General features: G+C 40.4%; 1 protein-coding gene across 2 annotated transcripts in view; it reads right to left on the minus strand.

Moving 5' to 3' along the window:
• The window catches only part of P2RX1 (purinergic receptor P2X 1), a 93,697-nt gene that overhangs the window by 36,991 nt on the left and 32,083 nt on the right, over positions 1-24,623 (minus strand). Inside the window, exons 3-7 of one of the 2 annotated variants that reach the window (XM_075194970.1) lie at positions 23,645-23,716; positions 14,187-14,253; positions 6,565-6,597; positions 2,476-2,572; positions 1,805-1,885 (exon numbers count right to left, since the gene is read on the minus strand). In XM_075194970.1, the coding sequence (XP_075051071.1) occupies positions 1,805-1,885; positions 2,476-2,572; positions 6,565-6,597; positions 14,187-14,253; positions 23,645-23,716 (350 nt within the window). The remainder of the gene's footprint in view (positions 1-1,804; positions 1,886-2,475; positions 2,573-6,564; positions 6,598-14,186; positions 14,254-23,644; positions 23,717-24,623) is intronic. The other variant, XM_075194971.1, reaches the window with a different exon arrangement.

Below are 24,623 nucleotides of genomic sequence, written 5' to 3' on the forward strand. Positions count from 1 at the left end.
GTATGTATGTATATATGTATGTATGCAGGGACAGATCCAGAAAGAAATGAAAGGGGGGCACTATAATACAAATATATTGCTACTAATGGACCTATTACTAATATAGTATAATGAAAGTTATATCAATATATCAAGGGAAGAGCTGAGAGGCTGGCACAAGCAAGAGAACTCACTAAAATAGGATGGCACTTAATGCCATGAACAGATAGACTGCAATGTTACCTCAGCCCATAAAATAGGTGATGGATGCATTTTATTTCAAGCTTGTATTGCCACTACAGGGTATAATCACATATCACAATATATATTAACATGTCATTAGCATTTTAAAGCGGCATCTTATTTTGTAAAATTACATTTTGTTAGGTAGGAACCATCTATCACACTGTTCCCCCTCCTTCATCACACTGGCACCTCTGCTTCTTCACATTGCTCCCCCTCCTTCATCACACTGCTCCCCCTTCTTCATCACACTGTTCCCCCTTCATCACACTGTTCCCCTTCTACTTCACCTCACTGTGCCCCATTCTTCTTCACCACACTGTGCCCCCTTCTTCTTCACCTCACTCTGCCCAATTCTTCTTCACCACACTGTGCCCCCTTCTTCTTCACCTCACTCTGCCCCATTCTTCTTTACCACACTGTGCCACCTTCTTCTTCACCACACTGTGCCCCCTTCTTCTTCACCTCACTCTGCCCCATTCTTCTTTACCACACTGTGCCACCTTCTTCTTCACCACACTGTGTCCCCTTCTTCTTCACCACACTGTGCCCCCTTCTTCTTCACCTCACTCTGCCCAATTCTTCTTCACCACACTGTGCCCCCTTCTTCTTCACCACACTGTGCCCCCTTCTTCTTCACCTCACTCTGCCCAATTCTTCTTCACCACACTGTGCCCCCTTCTTCTTCACCTCACTCTGCCCCATTCTTCTTTACCACACTGTGCCACCTTCTTCTTCACCACACTGTGCCCCCTTCTTCTTCACCACACTGTGCCCCCTTCTTCTTCACCTCACTCTGCCCCATTCTTCTTCACCACACTGTGTCCCCTTCTTCACCACACTGTGCCCCCTTCTTTTTCACCTCACTCTGCCCCCTTCTTCTTCTTCACCACACTGTGCCCCCTTCTTTTTCACCACACTCTGCCCCCTTCTTTTTCACCTCACTCTGCCCCCTTCTTCTTCACCACACTGTGCCCCCTTCTTCTTCACCACACTGTACCCCCTTCTTCTAACAGGTATTGTGGCACTACAAGTACGATCGTATTATTTGTTAAAAAGCTTCCACATGCAAGCATTTGGAAACCCCTCTCTAGAAATCCTGCATTTACCCCTGACTCTAGGGTTAATTTTGGCAGAAACCAATTAAGCTTTTTTGGGTGTCTGACGAAATTGGAGAACCCAGAGGATACCTTTGCAAAAACGGGGAGAGCATTCAAATGCCATGAGACTAGTCTTTCAAATCAAACCCATTGACCCAGGGTTGTGCAGTGCTAACTCTCATGCTACAGTGCTGCCCTAACATGTCTGTTTTGACATAAAAATGTATCCTCTAATAAAACTTACACAGCAAAATGATTATATAATTCCCATACATTATTTATTAATCTCATATATATTAATGCATTTTACAAGCTATTTAGTGGAGATTAATCACAATTATCATGTTGATTTAGAATCAGTCTTGCGGGTCTTTAAATTATAATACCTCAATTACAGTCAACATGCAGTAAAATCAATGCTCCATTTTATTTGTTACAGTAGAAACATATTTCATATCATATTTAAGTTTTTTCATACATACCTATTAATTCTATGTCTGGGGAAACTAATACTGTTTTTGATAAATAAAGTGAAGTTTTCCGCCTGCCACAGTAATGGAGGACTGTAAAACAAACAAACAAAAACACCAAACAGTAAATAAACATTTTATACACATAGTTCTAATGATCATATATTCTATGTATCCTAAATATACAGATAAAAGTCTTTGATAACAACTTTAATAAAACATGCTAGTCTTTAACTTATTATATGTACCTTCTAAGAGTGAACTAAATTCACATATACCTTTTGATTATAACATTACTTTTAAAAAATATTATTATTGCTCTGCTGCCTCATGGAGAAAATATAGTACTTGCCAAAGCTATTTTTAACATATTTGCCACAGATGATCTTCCTGACATGTATCAAATGAATCTGCAAAGCAACCAGACTGGCTTTCACAGGCGCCCTCCCCTCATTTCTACTAGGTCCAGGTTATGTATTATGAAAGACCATGGGAGCAAGTCACCCATTATTGATTAGAGATGTGTAACTCCATATCAGTCAGCACTTAATAGTTCAGGTAAGATGATTTTAAATGTTGTCGAAGTCCCTCTTCCACATCTCACTCTCATCCTCTTCATAACATCATCCTTTCTAGAATACCTATATTCTAGTGATATAAATACTTCACTACTAACAACATACTCAGGGATAACGTGATCATTTTCCACAGGACACCAAGCATAGACTTGACAAGACTTGGTTTCATTGTCGAAATCTGTGCACTTTCCAGTTAGGACACCTATGACAAATACAACAGAACATTTAATATACACAGAAAAACATGTGATGCTGGTTATTGTAATGTAAGATAATGCGTGTCAGTGCATATTATTAGTCTGAGTTAGTAATTGAAAATGTAAAGTGGACTTGTCACTATTTAGGGAGCATCTGTATTTTATGTATTCAATTGTTCTCCCCCAACCCTGCTCGCCCTGATGAACTCTTCCAAAATTGGTCACCCAGTATCTAGATGGCTGATTTGGTCTCTGAGTTGCACTGCATACTGCACTATGCTCTCTTCTTGGCTGGCTACCTCTATTAGTCACTGCTCCATCAGAGGTCTGGACTGGGACTGGGAGAGAGCATAGCATGAATCAGAAGCTGAAATAAAGTAATTTATATCCTGGGCATGCTATATTGCCTGTGATCTCCTTGACAAATTGGCAGGGGTCACAATTTTCACAATTGTTTTACCTATGCTTCCATCAACTCCCCTATGACAGCTCCACTTTAAAGGGCAATAATGTCTCCACCAACTTTCTTGAAAGTTTTCATCCTTAGGCTGGGTACACACTATACAAAATTTCTCCCGATGCGATATCCTTAACGATCTTACCAACGATTAAAAGAAAAAAAAAAAAGTCCCGATCAGCATGCCAAGTCATGTCTACACACTACACACATTTTACATGATTTACCTTCAGATCTGTGCTCTTTATCTGTCATAACCATCAGCTAAAATGATTGTGACTCTGCACACTCCATAGAGAGCTATGGACACTACCTGTCCTGAGTAAATACACACTGCAGAATTGAAATGTCATCGTTCCATCGTTGAACAACATTTTTAGTCCAGTTTACAAATCAAATGAAAACGATAATCATTCATCGTTGTAGCATATATACTAAAGTCATCGGACCGAACAGTCGTTTATCATGTGATTGGCCTAATAAGTGGCTGAAACACTGTAGTGTGTACCCAGGCTAAAGCTGGGTACACACTACAGAGAAGTAAACTATTAACGATATACCAACGACAGAATAAATTAAAAAAATCCCGATCAGCATACCGATTGACGTGTACACACTATACACGATTATCATCAGATCTCTGCTCTTCATCTGTCAAAATTATCGGCTGCAAGGTAGTCCATAAAAGGCAAGTGACAGCTCAGGTCTTAATTCATTGAGAGATGTTCAGCGGAGCCCGGCAATTGTATTGGGCAGCCTGTCTTGACACAGCACTGTGTTAAGTGCGGAACTGTAAACTGCCCATAAATTCTGTGTGACAGCTTTATCTCCGACAGCTGAAGTTTAACCCCAGGAACCAACGGACGCTGCTCTAATCTCTTCATGCTGCACTAGTCTTATCCGTTCCAGCCAGCACACAGATGGTTAAGACTACATGTGCAGGGGGAGAGAGGGGGGGGGAGCAGCCCTACCATCCTACCATCAATATCAGTCTCTTCTCTAAAGAAAAACAGCCGCAGACAGTTGACAGAGACCGTGGATCATGACAAGATCAGCAGCAGGCAGACTGAGACCTGTCACTCTGAGATACATTATTGGCCGATAGTCGGGTGAATTCATACACACTGCAGGATTGGAAGGTGATTGGTCAGCAAAAATTAAACAGTACGACCAACCAAACGACACGATGATCGGCACTTTGGGGCGACTTTAGATTATTGTGTAAGTATACACACTACACAATATCTGATCAAACAGTCAGATGTCGGCTGATTTGTCCAATTATTGGACGAAAAACCTGTAGTGTGTACCCAGCTTAAGTTTTACAGAGTTCACTGTAGATCCAAATCAAATGAGCAATTCCCACTTAGTTGGCCGAAATTACAAACAATAAACCAATATACCTTTGATTACCCCTTACATGATAAGAAATCCATTTATGCCTCACATCAACACAGTTATATTTGAAGCTTGAAAAGGGAAGCAAATGAAAAATATTGTAGCTCAAAGATACACGACACAGGTTGAAGTACAGGTAGTGGACAAAAAAATGCAAACACCAATGCATTGTCTTTTGTTGATGAGGTTTTTCCCTTAGATGTCCATACTGATTTCACCTTAAACATTGTTGTCTGTGAAACATTAGTTAATTGAGCTGTCTTCATCACTGAAGCTCCTGCTAAACGCATCCCAACAATCACCCATTTTTCAAAGTCACAGAGGTCTCCTCTTACAGCCATGCTAGCCATATCTATAGGCAATCAGGGCACTCCAGACTTTACACGTAACTATGACCATGCCAGAATATTATTTGCTTAATTAACACATGAGCCAATCCTATGTGGGAGCTGTCACTTTCAATATCCTTGGTATTCTTCATTTACCTAGGTGTTACCTTTTTTTTTGTCAACTACCTGTTTGAGCTACACTACAAAAAGCAAAATGGATGATTTTCAGTTTTGAAGGGATTCTATCATGAACATTGTGCATAAATAGTATTTATCATTAAGATAGCTGCTTGAAGGTAGTTGTTTGGAACTTTGTGTGGGTAAAAAGAGTTTCAGTTTATTTTATTGTTCAAAATATGTCTCTACATTGTAGAGCTCTGGATGTTATCTCCCGCAGTCTCAGCTACATGGTTGCTCAGGCCACCATGTTTATTATTAGACATTTGCAATTGTTGCAGTGTCAGTGGGTAGCATGCTATTCCTTTATTGGCAAAAATGTATTTTCTTTTGCCCATGTGCCCAATATATTACCCACCATGGTACTGAGGCTCAGAATTTTCACTGTGTTGCAGCCAAAATGGAACTGTGCTAACCCTAATTAGCGGACAGCCTTGTCTATTGTCTAGTTTGTTTGATCTAGGCTAATTGAGTGAATAGTGAAAGATCAAAAGATATCACCATATGAGACCTATATTGCAGCAGATGTTGTGCAGTGTGTATGATCTGAAGATAACCCCAATACCTGATAAAAAATTTATTTAAATTGACAGGATCATTATCAGGTATGTTGGTAAATGTCGTCATAAGATGACTGCAGATAACCGCTATGGCAGTCAGCTTCTAATGCTGTGGAATGACAATGATGCTGTAAGTGATCTCAGCCAAATCTATAAACCTGTTGCCTGGCTTAATTGATGTGCAGGGTATTTGCACATAGCAAATACAAATCAGTAAAACCAAGTGCAACTTAATATTTAATTTTTGTAACACCCTGACTACAGGACACTAGCTAATATTTATCATGAAACGTAAAAAAAACACATTGTTCATGAAAGAGTCCCTTTAAAATCTCTTTTAAATGACCAAAATGCCACCCAAAAAGTTATATGAGTTAGTGGATGAAGACACCATAAATGTGTTAAACAAAAGCCTGACCATAATTTACAATAATGGCAAGTATGATCTAACTTTGAACCTGTTTTACTGCAATTGGAGTCTCATGGCACATTACTGATTATCCATTAATAACAGGCAGGCACTGCTGCATTGCTCTTGCAAGAATGCATTAAGTCATCCATATGATAAATATATTTACAACTGTAGTAAGATATTTTTAAAACTATTCTATATAGGTATTTTAGCTCATTACAATGTATTCAAATTTCCTATTTCTATAATATTTAAAGGGAAGTATAATTTAAACAATGTACACTATATATACATGTGACAGAAATAGGCATTATCATTAGTCATGCACATTTTCCTGCTGAACAGACAAATAGTGCTGATCTAGCTGTTTAGCTTCCGTCTAGAACTATAGGCTAGAAGTGTTTTCTATTGATGGTGGTGCTTCCGTGTCATCAATGAACCCAATATGCAGTGACCGGTGTCATCTTCTATCCCAATTTTCCTATGTATTCAATGAAATCTGCTCCTATGAGAATAAAGTGGATTACTTTTTTTAAAAGATTAGATACTTGAACACAATGATATGCTGATTAAATAACAATGATTAGTTTTTTTATTTGTCCTTTAGAATTAGCACCACAAAAACCAACCACCAAAAATATATATACAGCTTGTCTGATGTTACCTGAGGTACCAATTGAAGGTTCATTGCTCTCTCCTTATCAGTGATGATTGAAAAAAAACAAGCAAACAAATATTTCACCAGATTAGTAATAAAGTATGTTTATAATCACTTATTTTTGCTCTTACAACTATATATTTAATTATACTGTGGTATGTAAGTGGTAGTGGGAAATACTATACATTACTTTAGAAAATCTATATTTTTAATGTTCTACAGTCACCCTAACAATGCTTAAAACACTTAAAACGGGGCTGTTGTCAGTAGTAGAAAATAAAATACTTGCAAAAGGGTTAAAATGGTTATTTTTATTTTCTTTTGCCCAGATGCCAAATATTTTGCTCACCATGACTACGAGGCAGGACCTCAGTGACTTAGAGAGGGGTATTTTAGGAGTTACAATGAAGAACACTGCTGAACTTTCTCATATTTCACAAGGATCAGGGGCTAAAGGGATGTTAACATGAAAGGATGTAATTAAATTAGTTGACTGAAATCTTTGACTGCAAACATCAATATACAGTAGGGTATGAATAGGTAATGTCATGAAGTTCAGTCCATTGAGAGCTTGTGGAGATATGGATACTATGGTTGGATTACAATGCAGTGAAGCATTTCTATTCTGATGGGAATGGAATATTCCAACATTACAATATCAACATCCAAAGGGCACTAGTGGTAAAGAGTGGCTTGATGAGATTGATAGCGATATCAACTATATTCCGTTACCCCCGAAGTCACCGGGTCTCATCTCAACACTGATGGGAGAGTCTGGAGCAGTGCCTAAGACATCATTTTCTACCAGCATCACAACAATGTCAAATGATGGAATTTCCCATGGACAATTTAGTTACATCTCTCTAATAATGTTCCACACACTCCAAGAATTGATGCCAATGTTCATAGAGGCTATTCTAGTGGCTTGGGGTGGCCAAATGCTCTATTAAGCCCATTTTCACCTATGTTTGGCATTTATAGGTATTGTTTGAATAACATAAGCTAAATATTATAAATGTTACTTTTAGATGACTTTACTTGGGTCTCTATCAGTGAGAAATGGCACACATTTTTTCAGATTCACTCCAGGTGCCATAAAGCCTACAAAAAGGACTATTAAAAAATGCATATTATTTGTATAACACAAGTGCCTGTTAATTAATTCCATTGCAAGATAAAAAAAATAATACAAGATAAAATAAAATAATACAGTGTATCATTAAATTTTAGACATGAACATGCAGAACTAAGGGTACCACTCTATTGCACGGTAAATCCTCTGGACTGTAATACAATCAAACATAATTCATCTTCAAAGTAGATTAATTTATTAACATATGTGATAAATGAACAGTGGATCAGCCATGGGAATGTCTTTCTCCCCACATTACAATAGTTTGCTAACTCTGACAACCCGATTATATCTATATCAATTTCCAAGTTAATCTCTCTAAATGTAAAAATAGCCTAGGGGATATTTATTGTTTGGTAGCACTATACAGATATACATTTTATTTATAAAGCTCCAACAGATTACTCAGCACTATACATTCAGGGGGTCGTGATATGACCTTACAATTTGTGAGGGGTACTATTGATATGTAATGTAGCAAAATAACAATTGTAGCTGTTGGTGAGGATACAAGTACTGTAATAGTTCCTGGTTCCAAGAAGTTGGTACCACAAGCAATGCCAGTTCCTGGCAATTGATGACTTGAAGTTCCCCAGTTAGTTCCTGTGCGCAGACCAGCCTGGTCTTTCTGTTATAGTGGAAACCATCCCAGAGCTGTCCAACACTAGGGCTGCTTGAGGATTTGGGGATGGGGTATGATATCTTTTATTATACAGTGCAGTATGTGTGGTTCGAGCAGAGGAAACAGTTCTAACTATTTAGCCATGTATATTTTTTCTGCAAGTGACTGAAAGTTACTTCCGCTCTCGCGAAGCACATTTCTCACAAAACTTGCATCCCCCAATGCAAACATATGAAACCTGTAAATCAGTGTGAACGGAAGACTGGGTGGCCAAAAAAGCTGCTCAGTCAAGGCCCCATACTGTGCCTCCCAGGAAGCACTCACCGACCTCATGAAGTGAGCCCAAAGATTACCAGGGTGGCCAAGAGAAAAACAGTTTTTCAAGACAAAATCTTCAAGGGTTCAAATGGAGAATGCTGTAAAGCATTCAACACCAGGTTCAAATCCCAAGGCGCAACAGGAGGAACATACAGAGGCTGTGTAGATGAAGTACCCCCTAAATGAAAGTCTGAACATCCGGCATTACAGCCAGTCTTCTCTGAAAGAAGACTGGGGGCCTGAGTCATTCAGGAGAGCAAAGCAATGTACAGGAGTAACTTTGCACCTTGGCAAATCCATGTTGCATTGCAGGGGGAGGTAAATTTAAAATGTGGAGAGAGATTTATAGTTAGGGTATGGTATGTCCTAGATCAACATCAAATTTCAGTGTAAAATTAAAGCTAACAATTACTTGTGTGCTACATGAAAAATCAGCCAGTATTCTCCTTACATGTAGAATGATAAACTAATTTACAACCCTTACATTGTAACATGGTTTGTCAGGATCAAATTTACTCCTTTTTTTGGTCCAGCTCTCCTTAATGACTCAGGCTCTGAAAGTGCAGATACCTGACCCTTAAGCAACCTAAGGAACAAAGCAGCGTCCAACCCATCCTGCAGGAACATAAGCAAACAGGACAACTGAAAAGAGGTAGGATACACCTTCCTTTCACACCAGGCAATATATGTCCTCCAGACACGATGATAAATCTTTGCTGAACCCGTTTTGTGAGCCCAAAGCATGGTCTGCACCACACAGACTAATGATCATGGCTTCAACAGCTACTCCGTTAAAGTCAGACGTTCTAAACTGCGATGATAAAATGATTATTGCCTTCTCATCTTAACGGCAAACACCACAACAGACCCCCGCCATGGACAAGACATGGACAAGACATTGGTGTACCAAGCCCTCCGAGGCCTATATGGGGCCACCAGGATAACCGAAACTCCCTCTCTCTTCACCTATTCTGTTACCCTCAGAAGCATGGCCACCAGCGGGAATAAGTAAATTAAGTGGAACCGCCAAGGAACGAATATGGTGTCTACCGAGCCAATGGATCCCTCGCCCGGGAGCAGAACAGTGGAGCCTTGTGGTTCATCCGAGACACTATCATGTCGATGTCTGGTTGACCCCAACTGTCTGCCACCCCGAAGACTGGCATCCGTTGTAATCAAGGTCCAATCCCAAATTGAGAATAGACGACCCCTGCAGAGATTGTATGCCTGCAACCACCAAAGGAGCGACTGACGCACATGATGAGACAGACGGAAAACCTGGCCAGACAGATTCAGATGGTATTTGTTCCATTTCAACAGAAGTTCCAACTGGAACTCCCTTGCATGAAGCTGAACAAACTGGACCGCCTCGAAAGTCGACACCATCTTGCTCAGAACCCTCATGCCAAAGTGCACAAAGGTCTGTTTGACAGCCAACAGATACTTTACCATCCTCTGCAGGGCCAGAATCTTGTCCAGAGGCAAGAACACCGCTGTTGTGGGGTGTTGAATAAGACCGGCACTGACAGATTAACAAGAGTAATATAAGAATAAAAATAAAAGAGGGGCTGAAGCAGCCCTGACGTCCTACACGCTAGGCACTTAAACTAAACTGGCACCTAGCAGGAAGGGGAAGTATAGAGGGGAGGAGCTAGGCAAACCTAACAATTTTTGATTGCATATTTTTCCTGGCATTATACTACTATGCTAAATTACCAAATTCAAATGGAGCGCACACCAGGAAAAGTACTTAATAAATCTAGTCAAAGCGGAAGACACTGTAAAGTTGCTGTAAAATGGTGTCAAACTGTATTGAATGCATAGTGCTACACTTTTGCAGGGATTGACTTTAAATAAAATAAATGCAATTATTTAATGATACCACTTTAACAACCATTTCAAATAATACAAATAATTTTTCAAAATGAAAGTGGTCTTAATTCTGCTGTGAAATATAATGTGATTTTTGAAAATAGAAGGCACTTATATATTTTCTCAAACTAAGAACAATTTTAAGGTTTCTTCATTCATGTAACCCAAAATATCTCTTGAAATTATAGGTGAATAGGGGGAGAAGTGAAAGACGAAGCAGAAAACTTGTGGCTAAAGTGGGATGTGATGACAGATGGGAGAAAAAGAGGGGAATATAGAATGGGGGACAAATGGAGACATATACAGCCATAATTTGGAGACATGGACAACAATTAAGTACAAGTACGCATGTCGGACATACATGCATAGGGTACGTAGTGCCAGTTGCGCTCAGAATGCATGCATTAATGACTCAGATCTGGATAGACTAACACAAGGGGGAGACAGATACAGACACACAGAGGGGGGAGCTGAGAGCTGCAGACACAAACAGTTTGTAAGACAAACATGAGTGGTAAATGGAGGCAGCAGAGGGGAACATTGAATCCTGCATTCTTGCTTGTGCTTGGACCGTGCTGTGCAAAGATGCAGCAAAAGGAGGAAGCCGCTGGGAGGAAGGGGAGGAGAAGATTTAAGGGCTAGCAGAGGCTAGGTTGGGGACAAGCTCACACTAAATGGCGCACTGCCTGAGTAAATGACCGTGCTGCCTCTGTAAAGCAACGGACAGAATAAGGTACATCCTACAAAGATTCCGGAACAAATCATTGAATTTGGGAACTGACCTATCCTGCCCTGCCCTAAGCGGCCCCATAATGGTATGAAGGGCCATCGGCCTACCAGGAAATAGGGCAAACCGCCCCTGAATACATACATCCCAAGTGCCTAATTCACGGATAAGGAAAGGCAATATAAATGTAACTATGTACGCAAAATATCTATGAATTAAATGTTACCAACAAATGGGCCTCATTTCAAATTAGGAGCAATAAAAGAAGAGGGTGCAAATTTATGTATTTATTTTTTATATGCAGGGAAAATGTATTCATTTTTGCACTGCAATTTAGTTCAGCTAGAACATGCCCTCTCTCTGGCTGTTCAAGATACTGTATAAGATGAAATTATATGTCTCACATTAGTTACAGTGAGAGCTCAATTACATGCTCATGTTATAACTATAGCAGTAATGTAAACTGCACCCAAACAGTATTCAGATAAGAAAATATACATACTGACTAAGAGTCACAAAGTCACAAAGAATAAATTAAGATAATCTTGACAACTTGAATATTAGCAGTGCGGCAGAGATACATTTTTACTCTGTTAACACAATTACATGCAAAGAGATTCATTATAGATAACTACAACAGTAATATGATTCATAAGTGACCATTTCTGAATGAATATGCTTACTGGCCTTTTTTGTGTAAATATGTGTGTCCACACTTCACATATGCACCAAACATGCGGAGCACTGCACAGTCCTGCAGTTCAAGCTCACCCTCACTGCCCAGTAGCACAGCAAAGCCACTGTGCCATCACCAGTACAAGTAACAAGTACTCCTCCATGGCAGGTAGAGTAGGGAGGAGCTCCTGGACAGACAATAACAGCACTGGCTAAAAATATGATTTTTTTCTTATGCTTTACACCATGGTTGTCCAGCATGCCTGTAAATGTGGCCCAGCAGGAGTTTTGGTTGTGGCAAGGGGGCAGCACTGAAAAGAAAAATCCTGCAAAAAAGAAAAAAAAGAAAATACTTACCTTGCGGACACATCAGCTGGCGCTCCGGCTCCCTCCCTGGTCTCCTCCTCCGTGTGGCGCTCGCAGTGAATGTCGGGGGTGACGTCATCACACCATACATCCATTGCGTAGCGCAGCACAGAGGAGTCACCCGCGCAAACTATCAGCAGCAGTGAAAGATTATCCAGTATCTTATTGTTGTTACTCTGAATTTGGACTTTCTGCACCATGCAATTATGAACTAGCTGTGTTCTCTGTATGTATCTAATATAAATATTAAGAGATGATTGTATTTTTAATATTTTAAACCATTTTAAATGTGCAGTGCTGAGTAGGGTGAAAATATCACCCACTGTTACCCTCATTGGAGGCTGCTCCATGAGCCATTTTTCCCGCCACCCTATCTTTAAATCTCTGTAGATTTCTATTAGTCCTCCTGATGCTACCTATATCGGTGACCATTTCGAACTGGTCAATAAAAAAAATGATTCATGGGTGCAGAAAGAGAGGAAAAAAAAGTTTTTGGCATTTAATTCCCCGAACCCCACTAAGGGACAGATGCAGGAAAGTTAAATTGTAGCTGGTAATGGGACTACTGCTTTAATCATGATTCTGCATGTTTCCTAACTCTTACTAACTTCATTTCCAAGTAAGTTTAATATGTTAACTATGTTTTCTATGTTTTTTTCGATGATCAGCTATCGTTAGGGTTAGTGTATTTTATGTGCGGCCCAAACCAACTCGTCGTCTTCCAATGTGGCCCAGGGAAGCTAAAAGGTTGGACACCCCTGCTTTACACTAATAATTAACATGTTCTGGAATGTTTGAAATTAAAATTCACTTGCAGTTAGAATGGTGGTCCTGGCATTTTTTTCAAGATATTCTGAAGGAAGATTCCCACCGAGGTGGATCATAAATCTATACTTATTTTTTGAACGTTTTAGACATGTTTAATGTGATTTAATACATTTTTAAGCATTCTTACATATTTTGCACATTGAATACCTTTGCTTCATAAAACAGTAAGCTGATTTCTAACACCAGTACATGTTAATGCAATGATATAACATTAAAAATAATTATTTTTTAATTTGAATGCATTTAAAAAAAAAATATCAAGACCATGAAAGCAGTGTGGATGTGAACTTACATTACCAGATAAGATCATTTTAGTAAACTTACAAGCAAGCTGTTCTCAGATAATTTGGCTTTTATGCTTTTAAATACATAGCTGTATTTATTTTTCAGTTGTCAAGTTAATGGTTTATTTCTGTTTTAATGATTAGATATTGCTACGTGTGCAAATACACAGAGAGGAGGAAGCGTACTGGAGCTATACCTTAGGTAACCAGTATTCGGCTAATTTTTTAAGTTGAATTTTCATTTCATCCTCTGGGGATGGATGGACGGATATAATTTCCACAATCAATGTCCCTCAGAGAATTGGCGATAATTTTGAAATATGCAGTATAGGAGACAGTGGCGGATCCAGGGGGGGACGATAGGGGCGATCGCCCCCCCCTAGCAGGGGCTTGCTGCCGGCGGCTGCACACTATGTGCAGGTCCGTTCAGCAGTGACAGGCAGGGACAGTGTGCTGCCCGGCTGCTCTGATTGTGTTTTAAACACACGGACCTGCACATAGTATGCAGTGGCCGGCAGCCTCAGATGTAAAAAAGGGGGCGGGGCCTAAATCCCCCCCCCCCCCCTAAATCGCCCCGGGTAGAAGAATCCTCTAGATCCGCCCCTGATAGGAGATCATTTTGGAATATGCAGTATAAGGGTGACAGTGCCACAGATAGTGAGGAAAAAACACATCACTTACAACTATTACAATTTCTTAAAGTATCTGATGGCCATGAAACACATAATATCAATTCATGGATGTATTAATATTCATTCATTCATTTTTTTGGTTTATAACTTTCTCAATGCAATAATTGCTTACCTTGAGCTTGTCGTAAAGATAAGGCTTTGCAGTCATCATCGGTTTTGCAAGGTGCTACATCGGGAAGCTGCAACAGTCAAGAGGACTAGTAAGCATTGCAACATGATAGACAACAGTCTATAAGACATATAACTCGTTTCTTTTGCCTTATCTTGCTGATGTATTCAACAGTGTACTAAAGGGCAGCTCCTTCTCAAAGGAAGCCCTTGAGGAGCATATTATTGTCACCCTGAAGGAGGGTAAAGATCAGTCAGACTGCTCCCACTACAGACCCATATCACTCTTCACTCATCACAGGTGTCAAGATTTATGCTGACCACCTTAATGCTGTTTTACCTCTCCACAAAAATGAGGTGGGCAGACATGCGCCTGACAATACCAGATGAGTCATCAGCCTCAACTCTGCCAAGAGCCCGGATTTTTCTGGGCGCAGAGAAAGCCTTTGACCAAATCATCTGGCCATTTATGTTGGAAACCCTTAGGAAGTTTGGCTTTAACAGCAGTTTTCTTCAGGGGATCCAGGTCTTGTACTCTGGTCACTCTGCTTGGGTTTCAGTTAATGGAATGCTCTCATCCCCAATCTTGATCACCAACGGCACTTGTCAGGGGTGTCCTCTTTCACTCCTGATCTTTGCCCTTTTGATTGAACCCCTGGTGGCTAAAATTCGCTTCTCCCCAAATATAAAAGGTGTCATGGTCAGGTTAGAAGAATATAAACTTTACTTATTTGCGGACGACATCCTGCTCATGTTGACCCTCCCCGATGCCTCACTCCCAAACCTATTTAACACCCTCTCTACTTATGGATCCATATCTGGTTATAAGATAAACCTCTCCAAAACCGAATCCCTCGCTCTCCTTTCCTGGCAGCAGTCTAAATTAAAACATCTAGCGGTCCTCATTACCTCCAAAATGACTCTTTGTATGTAGAAAACTTCCCAATAATAATTAAAATAATTAAGCTGGATCTGCTGAGGTGGCAAAAACTAAGCACAGGACGTGAGCTCCTTCATACCGCGGCTTCTCTGGTTTCTGGATAGACGTGAGTGGGGAAGCACAGTGCTATCTATGCAGTGAGTATCGGAACTATACACTAGCGGGGAAACCCGTGGATGCTCGCTTAATTTGGCTGCTTTGCAGACCCTCCGGAGGGCACGAGGAATGGAATATTTACAGGTAAGAGAAGTTCCCTTTTTATGTGTATGGACTATTGATTTTTATTGTGCGAGCCTTCACAAAAGAGAGATGGGAGTTTACACATTTGAAACGTCTACTGGAACATCTACATGTTATGTCAACAGACTACTCGTAGAGAATATCTCGGGATCGGTACTCCAATACACCATCACTATTTTGAGAATAATTTGATCTCTAATTTGTCTATGGAGGATTCCAGAAGAGAAATGTGTTTCCTTATACTATATTGGTGTGTTTTTATAGATATCGGCATATTTTTATAGGTTATATTTATCTATTTTTACAGATATCAGCACATTTTTATATGTTATATTTATCTGGATGTAATAAGCTGTTTTTTTATTGGAATACCAATCCTTTAGTTTCATCTAGATTTTGTAGAGTGATTATTACAATTTATGCACATATCCCTACTTTCCACAGCGGTTTTTTTCCGTGTATTTTTCCTGCAGTTTTGGTGTAGGGTTTGCAATAGGCCCTGAACTAGCTGCAGTGGGGAGTGGATAAAACAATCTTCATGATATGAACATTTTGATTATCCCATGGATTAAGTGTGGGTATATTTAGTTCACTGCTATTTTTATAATATATTTCCCTTATCGTGAGCGCCGGATTGTGCCCCTTGGTTGGTATTAGGAAAAAACTAATTATCTACTGGTACGGTAGCATAGTTGTCTCAAGATCCTGCCCACTTACGCTACCACTTTCAGGCTCTCGTCTCCCTTCATGACATTCACATTATAAGAGAAGGGAAGGGGGGGGCTCCCATGCCCATGCAGGTGATAAAAGGAGAGAAAGCAACATTGTATAAGACCTTGTCAAATACAACATTTAACAGCAGAACCTATGAAGGTCAAAATGTTTCTAGACCCACTGTAATCCACCGACACCGATGGTTCTCCCAATTTGCATGGTAACACAAACCCCCACACACTAGCTTAATCACTATGCATAGAGTGGTGGTTAGCAGTGGTAGAGGCTTTCCAGATGTCTGCTTATATTATACTGCTACACATCTGAGTCAAGCTGTGGCGTGGTTTACAAGAAGCCATGGTCCTCGGTGGATAGATCTAGAATCCTCCAATTGAAAACAAGGTTCCGGGGCTCAGCGCTGAGTGTTCCAGTGGTGATAGGCCTCCTTCACTAAGAACACACCCAGTCACCTATTTCACCTGTCCGATATGTGACTATTGTAAACTCCACTTGAGACCACCTCAGCTCCCTCTCTGGGATAACCCTGCTTTCATCCCGGGACAGTGCATCTCGGGATTGTTGAGGACGTCTTAATCTCAGCCCAATGTATTCCATTGCCGATAAATTTAATTTGCCAAATGTCAGCCCGTTTGTCTACTGAAAAGTGAGCACTATGTTGACTCCCTCCCTAAGCCTGATGCAACGAGACCTTTGACTTCATTGGAGTCTTTATGTGTTCATACACCCCTGCAGAGGGGTATTATCTCCATTCTGTATAATATCCTAACATCCTCCAAACAGCCTACTACTCCTATACACAAACTTAGATGAAAGGCTAACTTGGGCAGATCACCAGATGAGGACACATGGTGGGAAACAATTAGATAGATGTCCATTAGATGTCCAAGACATCTGTCTCATTCCTGTTAAGGAAAATGCCTACAAAATATACTTTCACTGGTACCTGGTTCCTTCCCGGCTGAAAAGGATATATGGTACCACTTCTTATTTGTGTTAGAAGAGTTGTGGGGAATAAGGGTTCTTCCACCATATTTGGTGATCCTGCCCAAAGATTGCTCCATTCTAGGATGATGTTGCTGCCCCGATCATTGATGTCACTACAGTCTTGGTTTATAAATGTACTTGGTCCATCCTCTTGGGTTCCCCCTCTAGAGGTCCTGGACAAATACTTAAGAGAAACAATCTCTACAGATCCTCAATTTGGCCAGATGCCTAGTTGTGAAGCACGGGAAAAACCCAGAACCTCCCTCTAGACAGTAACTCCTTAACAAAATCTGGTACCTGGCGTCCATGGAAAAAATATCTGCATATTTAAATAGGAAATCCCATAAATTTCCCCAAATTTGGTGTGACTGGTTTTTCTAATAGCTACTCTGCTCACAGTCAGCCAAATGGCCACATTCAGGACATGTTGACTCTCTTCCGGTGAACTAGGATTCGAAAGCTAAAGGTCACCCCATGCCCCTTTATGATTACCCACCAGCCACCGGGGTCCCAGGCTAGGTCTCAAACCCCCAGCCCCCTCCTCTCCCCCTTGTCCCCTCCTGAAATATTATACATACCATTACATTCCTGCATCCTACATTAAGGCTCTTAACCAGACATCTGTTTGTGTAATTTGTCTACCTTCTTAAACTGTCTGCTTGCTCTATTTTCTCTGTTTGTAATATGTGTTGGCAAATATTTTGACCCCCAATGTCCATACTGGATATCTGTATAATGTGTGATGAAAATTATGAATAAAGTTCTTTGGAAAAAAAAAAAAAAAAGTCAATCCCTTAAGGATTTCAAGAAATCAAAAGGATTGTTCCAAAAATACTGAAACTCTATTTTCATGGATGGGTTTCAAATAAGGAATTACTGTTAATAAATACAGATCTAGGGGTAGTTTATTAGTACAAAACTCTGCTCTGACCATCCTTGTAGTTAATACTGTCTCAGAAAGTCAATGTGGTGCTGTTCGCTAAGGGTGGGTCATTCAGTCAGCTTAAAGGCAGGCCCAGCGCTCCCATTAGGCAAGGTTAGGCACTTGCCTAGGGCGCCGGGCTCTGGAGGGCGCCACAGAATTCTAAAAGACTTTAAAACTGTGCGGCGACCACTGACCATACCTGTCACGGCCGCCGCACAGCATTCAGATGCACGGGGAGGGAGGAAGAGGCTATTTTGTCACCACCGCCGCCTCTCTGCTCTGTCTCCTCCCCTCCACTTACTAGTGTCAGTGAGTGGAGGGGAGGAGACGGAGCAGAGAGGCGGCGGTGGTGAGACAAGGTAAGGAGAGGAGGGAGGAGGGCGGCGATTTTAGCGGGGGGGGGGCACAATACCTTGCGCCGCTTTTTTAAAAATGCCTAGGGCGCCGTGGACCCTAGCACCGGCCCTGCTTAAAGGTCCAACCACACTTCTGCATCAATAACGCGTTTCAGGAGTCTACACTCTTTTTCTTAAAGGTATGTTCTGTGAATAGACTTTTCCTTAATAAAGACTGCCCTGTGTTCTAATGGTTACAGTGGTTGCCAATCATATACATATATAGTAATTATTTTTTTTAATTTTGAATTCCAATCAATTAAGAAATTGACAAAGGTTATTTTGCAGATTTAAACATTGTTCTGATTTATAATGATAGAAGTCATTTGAGTTCCGTTTCTTCTGTCTGTTTGTATAAGTGAAATTATGGCTGTCATATGAATGTAACACCCAGGCTGGAACAATGTTTTTATTTAAATGCCCATCCCATTGTCTGTATATGTTTAATTATGTATTACTATTTGGAAGCTAGTTCTTTATTACACACGACATATTTGTAGTTTTCTTTATAATAAATTGTTTTACATGTGAATATGTTTCTCTGAGTGGCAATGCAAGTACAATATAGTGACTTATAGTAACTAAATGTCCTTAATTTACACAGTTCAAAGATTTTTCCCTTGCAATTTTTGTCCTTGAAATTGTACCTATTTTTAAATATTGACCAACCTCATAATAACATTCCTCTTTTCTGCCGGACAGATGTAAATCATATAAGTTATTCTTACTCTCAGGGATTTTGTAACATAATATTTATAAAAGAGGAGTATTAAAATACAAAACGTATGTTGTAATCAAGTGCAGTAAACACAACATAATTGGGGTTGTAGTGCTCCACTGTCCGCTGAGACAGCATCATATGTAATGTACTTAGATTCACCTGGCACTTTTGAGGTTTAATCACCATTTCACTCCTGTGTACTCAGCTGCTGTCTGTCATACTTCTTATTGATTTGTTTTTGGAAAGGCAGGCACAATAGACTCTCTTTTTCAACCTGTCTCAAAAATCTATTTGTGATGTTTTGGTGGGGCTTTGATGGGGTATACCACCAATAGATGATCAGATACTGTGCCCCAAAGGTGAATGCTCTGGCTGGGGTAATTGTACTGCCATGCATTTGTGTCTCACCAAGCAATAACCCCACTTTGGGGTGCACACGGCTCCAGGAGCCCAAAAATGGGTATTTGGTAGTCCCCTGTACACTATCCCCCTGTCCATCAGTGGCGTAGTGTAGGTTCAAACTCTTAGGCTCTCAACTCTGGAAAGCCTCATTCTTGCTATGCAGGTCTAGTGCATTGCTCTTCTTCCCATGATACATTAGATAGTTAATTGGAAGGGTGCTGCTCAGAGCTGGATTAATGTGGGTGCGGGCACCAGGTGCAGGTGCCCCAGGCCCCCTTCTCTCAGGCAACCCCCCAGACCAGGTTCTGTATGGCTCATATTAGCTGCCCCTAATTGTCGATATACAGGGTTCAACATTTAAGTGCTCAGTGAGTGTCAGCGTGTGTGTCGGCCAGAGGAGGGGGTGATTATGGACATGGAAGGGGTGAGTATGCACATGGAGGGGCTGAGTATGGACACGGAGGGGCTAAGCATGGACACGGAGGGGGTGAGTATTGGCACGGAGGGGGTGAGTATTGGCACGGAGGGGGTGAGTATTGGCAAGGAGGGGGTGAGTATTTGCACGTAAGGGGTGATTATACCTATGGAGAGAGTGATTATGCCCATGGAGGGGGTGAGTATGAATTATGCTTGGCTGTTTGGTGGGGAGGGAAACAAGTTTATTTATTAAATGTGTACACTTTTAATTTAATGTCGGGGTTGGTTGGGGAAAATAGTTCTGTGTGAATAATATTAATTTTATTTAATTTCATATTTGAGGCTGGTTGCAGGGAGGGAGGCCTAATTATTAAAGAGGGGTGCTATTGTTTTAAAACCGGGGATGTTTGGGTATTCTAAGTTTTATGTACCTGCCGTTTTTCCAAATAGGGCCCCAACATTCTAGGATCAACAGCAACTGAACTTAAGACACCAGCAGCCACAGGTGGTGAAAGTGACAAGAACAGGTAGAAGAAAGCAGGATAGTCTGCCAACTGTCCTGAATCTGGTGGGTCAGTCCTGCATTTTGGGTAACTGTCTCACTTAGTCAGGATTTGATCGATCTTCAAGGGCAGTTGAGAGGTATATCCCATTTCACACTGTACTGCTTGTGAAGGCAGAGCTGCGTGTATTTAACACTAGTGCACACAGTATTGCCTGTTTATTTGTCTAAAATTATAGCCATATTACACTATAGGGGCACCCAATGTCTTAAATGCCTCGGGCCCCCCAGAACCTTAATCCAGCTCTGGTTCTCATGTATATACAATGACAGGAAATTTTTATGTGGAGCTAGCACAAACATGATAGAACAGAACAATTACAGTTCACAAAATGAATGGGTGCCAGAACATCTCTCTAATGAAATTAAAAATAATTACATCGTTTGCATAATTCTTGTTTGCATAATCACAGTTATGCCATATAACATAGTGGTCCTCAGAGCTGACACTCACTGATCAGGATTGTAACTCTGACTGTTTCTCTCTCTCTACCAGCCTTAACACTATCAAGATCTCTCTACTCATCTCCTTTCACTACAGGTCATCTCTTTGCTTTTAGCTATTTTGCACTTGGTAATTATAGGTGGAGAGTCTCTCATACCAGCTCTTCTAAGGATTTCTCTTTGAGCACATATCCATGCTCATGCACTCTTAACTCAGTGACATATCAAGCTGACAGCACCTGGCCTCCAATCTCTTACTGCTGCCCTCAGCAGCTTCACCAACTCTTCTGTCTGCCACATTCTGGGTTCTGGAGCTCCCCTTTCTGAACTCAGGCTCTCTCTATCACATGGATTCATCACTTGATAGAGTTTGGCCCTGGAGTCCAGCTCTCGCTCACACTTTTTATCCTGCACCTATCACTGTGTCTGGTTCCAGTAACTGTCGGCTGATTATAAGATCGAGGGAATCTCATATTAAACAAAGAGTTAAGCCCAAAGGCAAGGGCTTATTCGTGAAGATGCGTTGGGAGGTACACTCAAAGCTACATTCTGGTACAGAGTTTTAGAAAAGAAGTGACTGATCTTTCATGGGCACCACTACTCCACTGGCCTACCCCAGAGGTGGTTCCATCCATATCCCATCACTCAGGGAAGACTCTCAAACACATACAAAAAAAGGGTGTTACATATAATTTGTAGTAATTTCTCTTTTTTTCTACTTAGTACCACTTCTTTTGCTCTGTGTGCCATATGTAATTCTCTTGAATAGATAGACAGTGTACAAGCACTATTGTTTAGTATGCCTGGTGTAAATTTATGAGCAGTTGTGACAATATTAGGACCCCATCCTTGAGCTCTGCCCTGAGCTCATGCTTCTCCAATTCCCGCTCTCTGTAATGTCTTACTAGAATTCCATCAATTCTGATGATAAATAGATATATTAAAAAATATGCTTTGTCAGCGTCTGCATGATTTTGTATGAAGAAGTTGCGGCTGGCACCAACCAGGGTAAGAAAGCACTACAACCTCCATATTGCCAGAAACTGACCTATGTACAATTGTAAATACATATATGTACAGTGGTAAGAGACACATTTGAGGTTATTTGATTTGAAATATCTGTGTATATATACGCTGATTATTGGGATATTTCTGATGATGATAACATATACAAAAAATTATACCAGACAGAAACAAAGTCACAAATGTATATACTGTGAGACTATAATACACTGTGTGATTGCTTCCTTCAAAAAATCAGAATGTAATGTGCAAATTGCGTTGGCACAAATAGGAAATTACGCAAATAATAAAAAATTATCTTTACATAGGCTGTACCTTAGTACAAATTAATGTCAATTACATTATTATTAATGTAGGAACAATTCCAGTAAACTCTAAAACCAAAGACAAATCCCCAGCCTAATTTTGCCAAAACCAACAAAAGGATGGTTTTGGAAGACAAAAGCAAAAGGGAACCATGGTGGTAGTTCAATCATGTCTAGCATTTAACCCAAATAATGGGGCAAATTGAGTCAGATACTCTAATGAATTAAATGACATCTAATGCAAGTTTGAAAGGATATTCCATGTAAAAAACAAACAGAGTCAAAACAGTTTGGCTGTCTCCAGTTTTTGATAGGATGTTGCTCATAAGTTTGTGGAAGTGAATCATGCTCTGATCAATGCAGATTTATACTCTGCACACTCTTTAGCGGGAATGCTGGTCCAGATGAAAATGTGCATGGTGGAAACAGTTACTTGCTCACGAAAACTTTAGGAACGCCCAATTCATTCATTTAATATTTACGTTTTTCTTCTAAATTACTGCCCAGTCCAGCCACATTCATATGTTAAGTAACTTATAAGAGTGAGAGGACATTAGGACTGTATTAATTACATGTCAAATTGTACATGTCTTAATATCATTGTATCCTTAGTCCAAGAATTCCAATGTTGTGAGGTATGGATTTATGCCTAAATCACATGCCAAGACACTCACACAAAAGTACAATACATGCCTGAGCGGCGAAGAAAGCAACAATCAGCTTCAGCATTGCATACACAAACAGCCAATCACAAGTGGTTCACTAGTGCTGGAGACCGTCTCATCATCATCTGCTATTTACACCTGCCCCGGACTACCCACATATAATATACTTTCTCCTGTGTATATATTCTTTTTTCCAGCTCGCAATTGCACTTACACGCCCTTAATGTACTCAGCCTATGTTAGAATATCTCCATCCCGCCTCTCCTAGTGCAGGCTGCAGTAAGAGCCAGAAATATGCAACTTTGTATTGTCCCACTTTCTGGGAATGCGCAGAGAGAGATCATGTAAGATACGCTAGGCAAACTGGCGTAGTGCTCACTATGCCCAATTGCTTTTGAGAGTAGCGCAATAGGACTTGCAGGGGCAAGAGCTTGATGGCTCGGGGTATGATTAAAGGAGAGTTGGGCCAAAGTTTATCCTGATTTTTTAATCTGGAAAATTGTTATGTGTGTTACACACAATAACAAACAGTAGCTTGTCACTAACTAAATCATCACCTGTGCTCCTGAAATCGATGTGAACTTGCCACTTACAATGTTACATATTGAAAATTGCTTACTGTAAGAAATCCTCTTATGATACTACAACACTAAGCACCCTTTCATAAATAAGTCTCCAAAGTACAGTAGAGCACATGTGCATACCTCACTACAGTTTCCCAATTGTTGTTCTGGAGTAATTATGAAGTTAGTCATCACAACAGAAGAGCTGTCTCCCTGTGGAAAAAGCAACAAAATAACACCACATTAGCATTAAGTGGAAAGTTTCAATACATGAAAGCCATTAGTAATTGAGATGGAATGTAAACTAAACTCTTGTCTGACCCCCACACGTGATCTATTGGTACATCTAGGAAAGTATTTCCAGTTGGTTTAACTATGACTGTTTTTCAGACAGCCTACAAAGGAAAGTTCCCTTTTCATGAAGGGTTCTGTAAGAAATGAGCCTAGAATCCACCCATAATAAATGAATCACAATAATATATTCTTATGCTTGAAGTCCTTTGGGTGACCTCCATTACTTATATTTTACTATAACTTTTTTTTGTTATTATTACTAGTATATATGACCATTATTTTAACAGGGATATGGCTAAGATGCCACTTCAAATTTGTATCAATTCACAGGCTAAATTATTAATATGCTGCGAGCTGGCGCTACTTTTAGCAGCGCATTGTGCCTACCTGGGAGTGGCATGAGTAGTGCCAATCCTTGTGCTAAATAACTTTTAACACCACAGCAGAAATAGTGCTGCTAATTTAGATGACGGATTAGGTCTATCTGCAAGATGCACATGTAGATCCAAACCGCAGGATAAATTGGTATTAACACCAAAGCAGCAAGAGAACTCCAATACTGAAGTGTAGTTGCAAATTTAGACTATGGCCTAGTCATGTCACTCTCAATACTCTTAATTAGCTCCAGCACCCAGAATAGTAATACTACTTTCATCTGTCGCCCAACATAGGGTAGTCCTACAACCTTGTCTTAGCAACAATATGTAACTGCTGTTTTCTTTTTGGCTGCTGCAGTGTTGTTCTCAGTTTGGGTGTGATCACCTGAACTCCTCTCACCTGCAGCTCAATCTGACACCTGCCCTGATTGGCTACTACTGGTTTAAAT

Source organism: Mixophyes fleayi, chromosome 2 (assembly GCF_038048845.1).
Source record: "Mixophyes fleayi isolate aMixFle1 chromosome 2, aMixFle1.hap1, whole genome shotgun sequence".
NCBI classification, from domain to species: Eukaryota; Metazoa; Chordata; class Amphibia; order Anura; family Limnodynastidae; genus Mixophyes; species Mixophyes fleayi.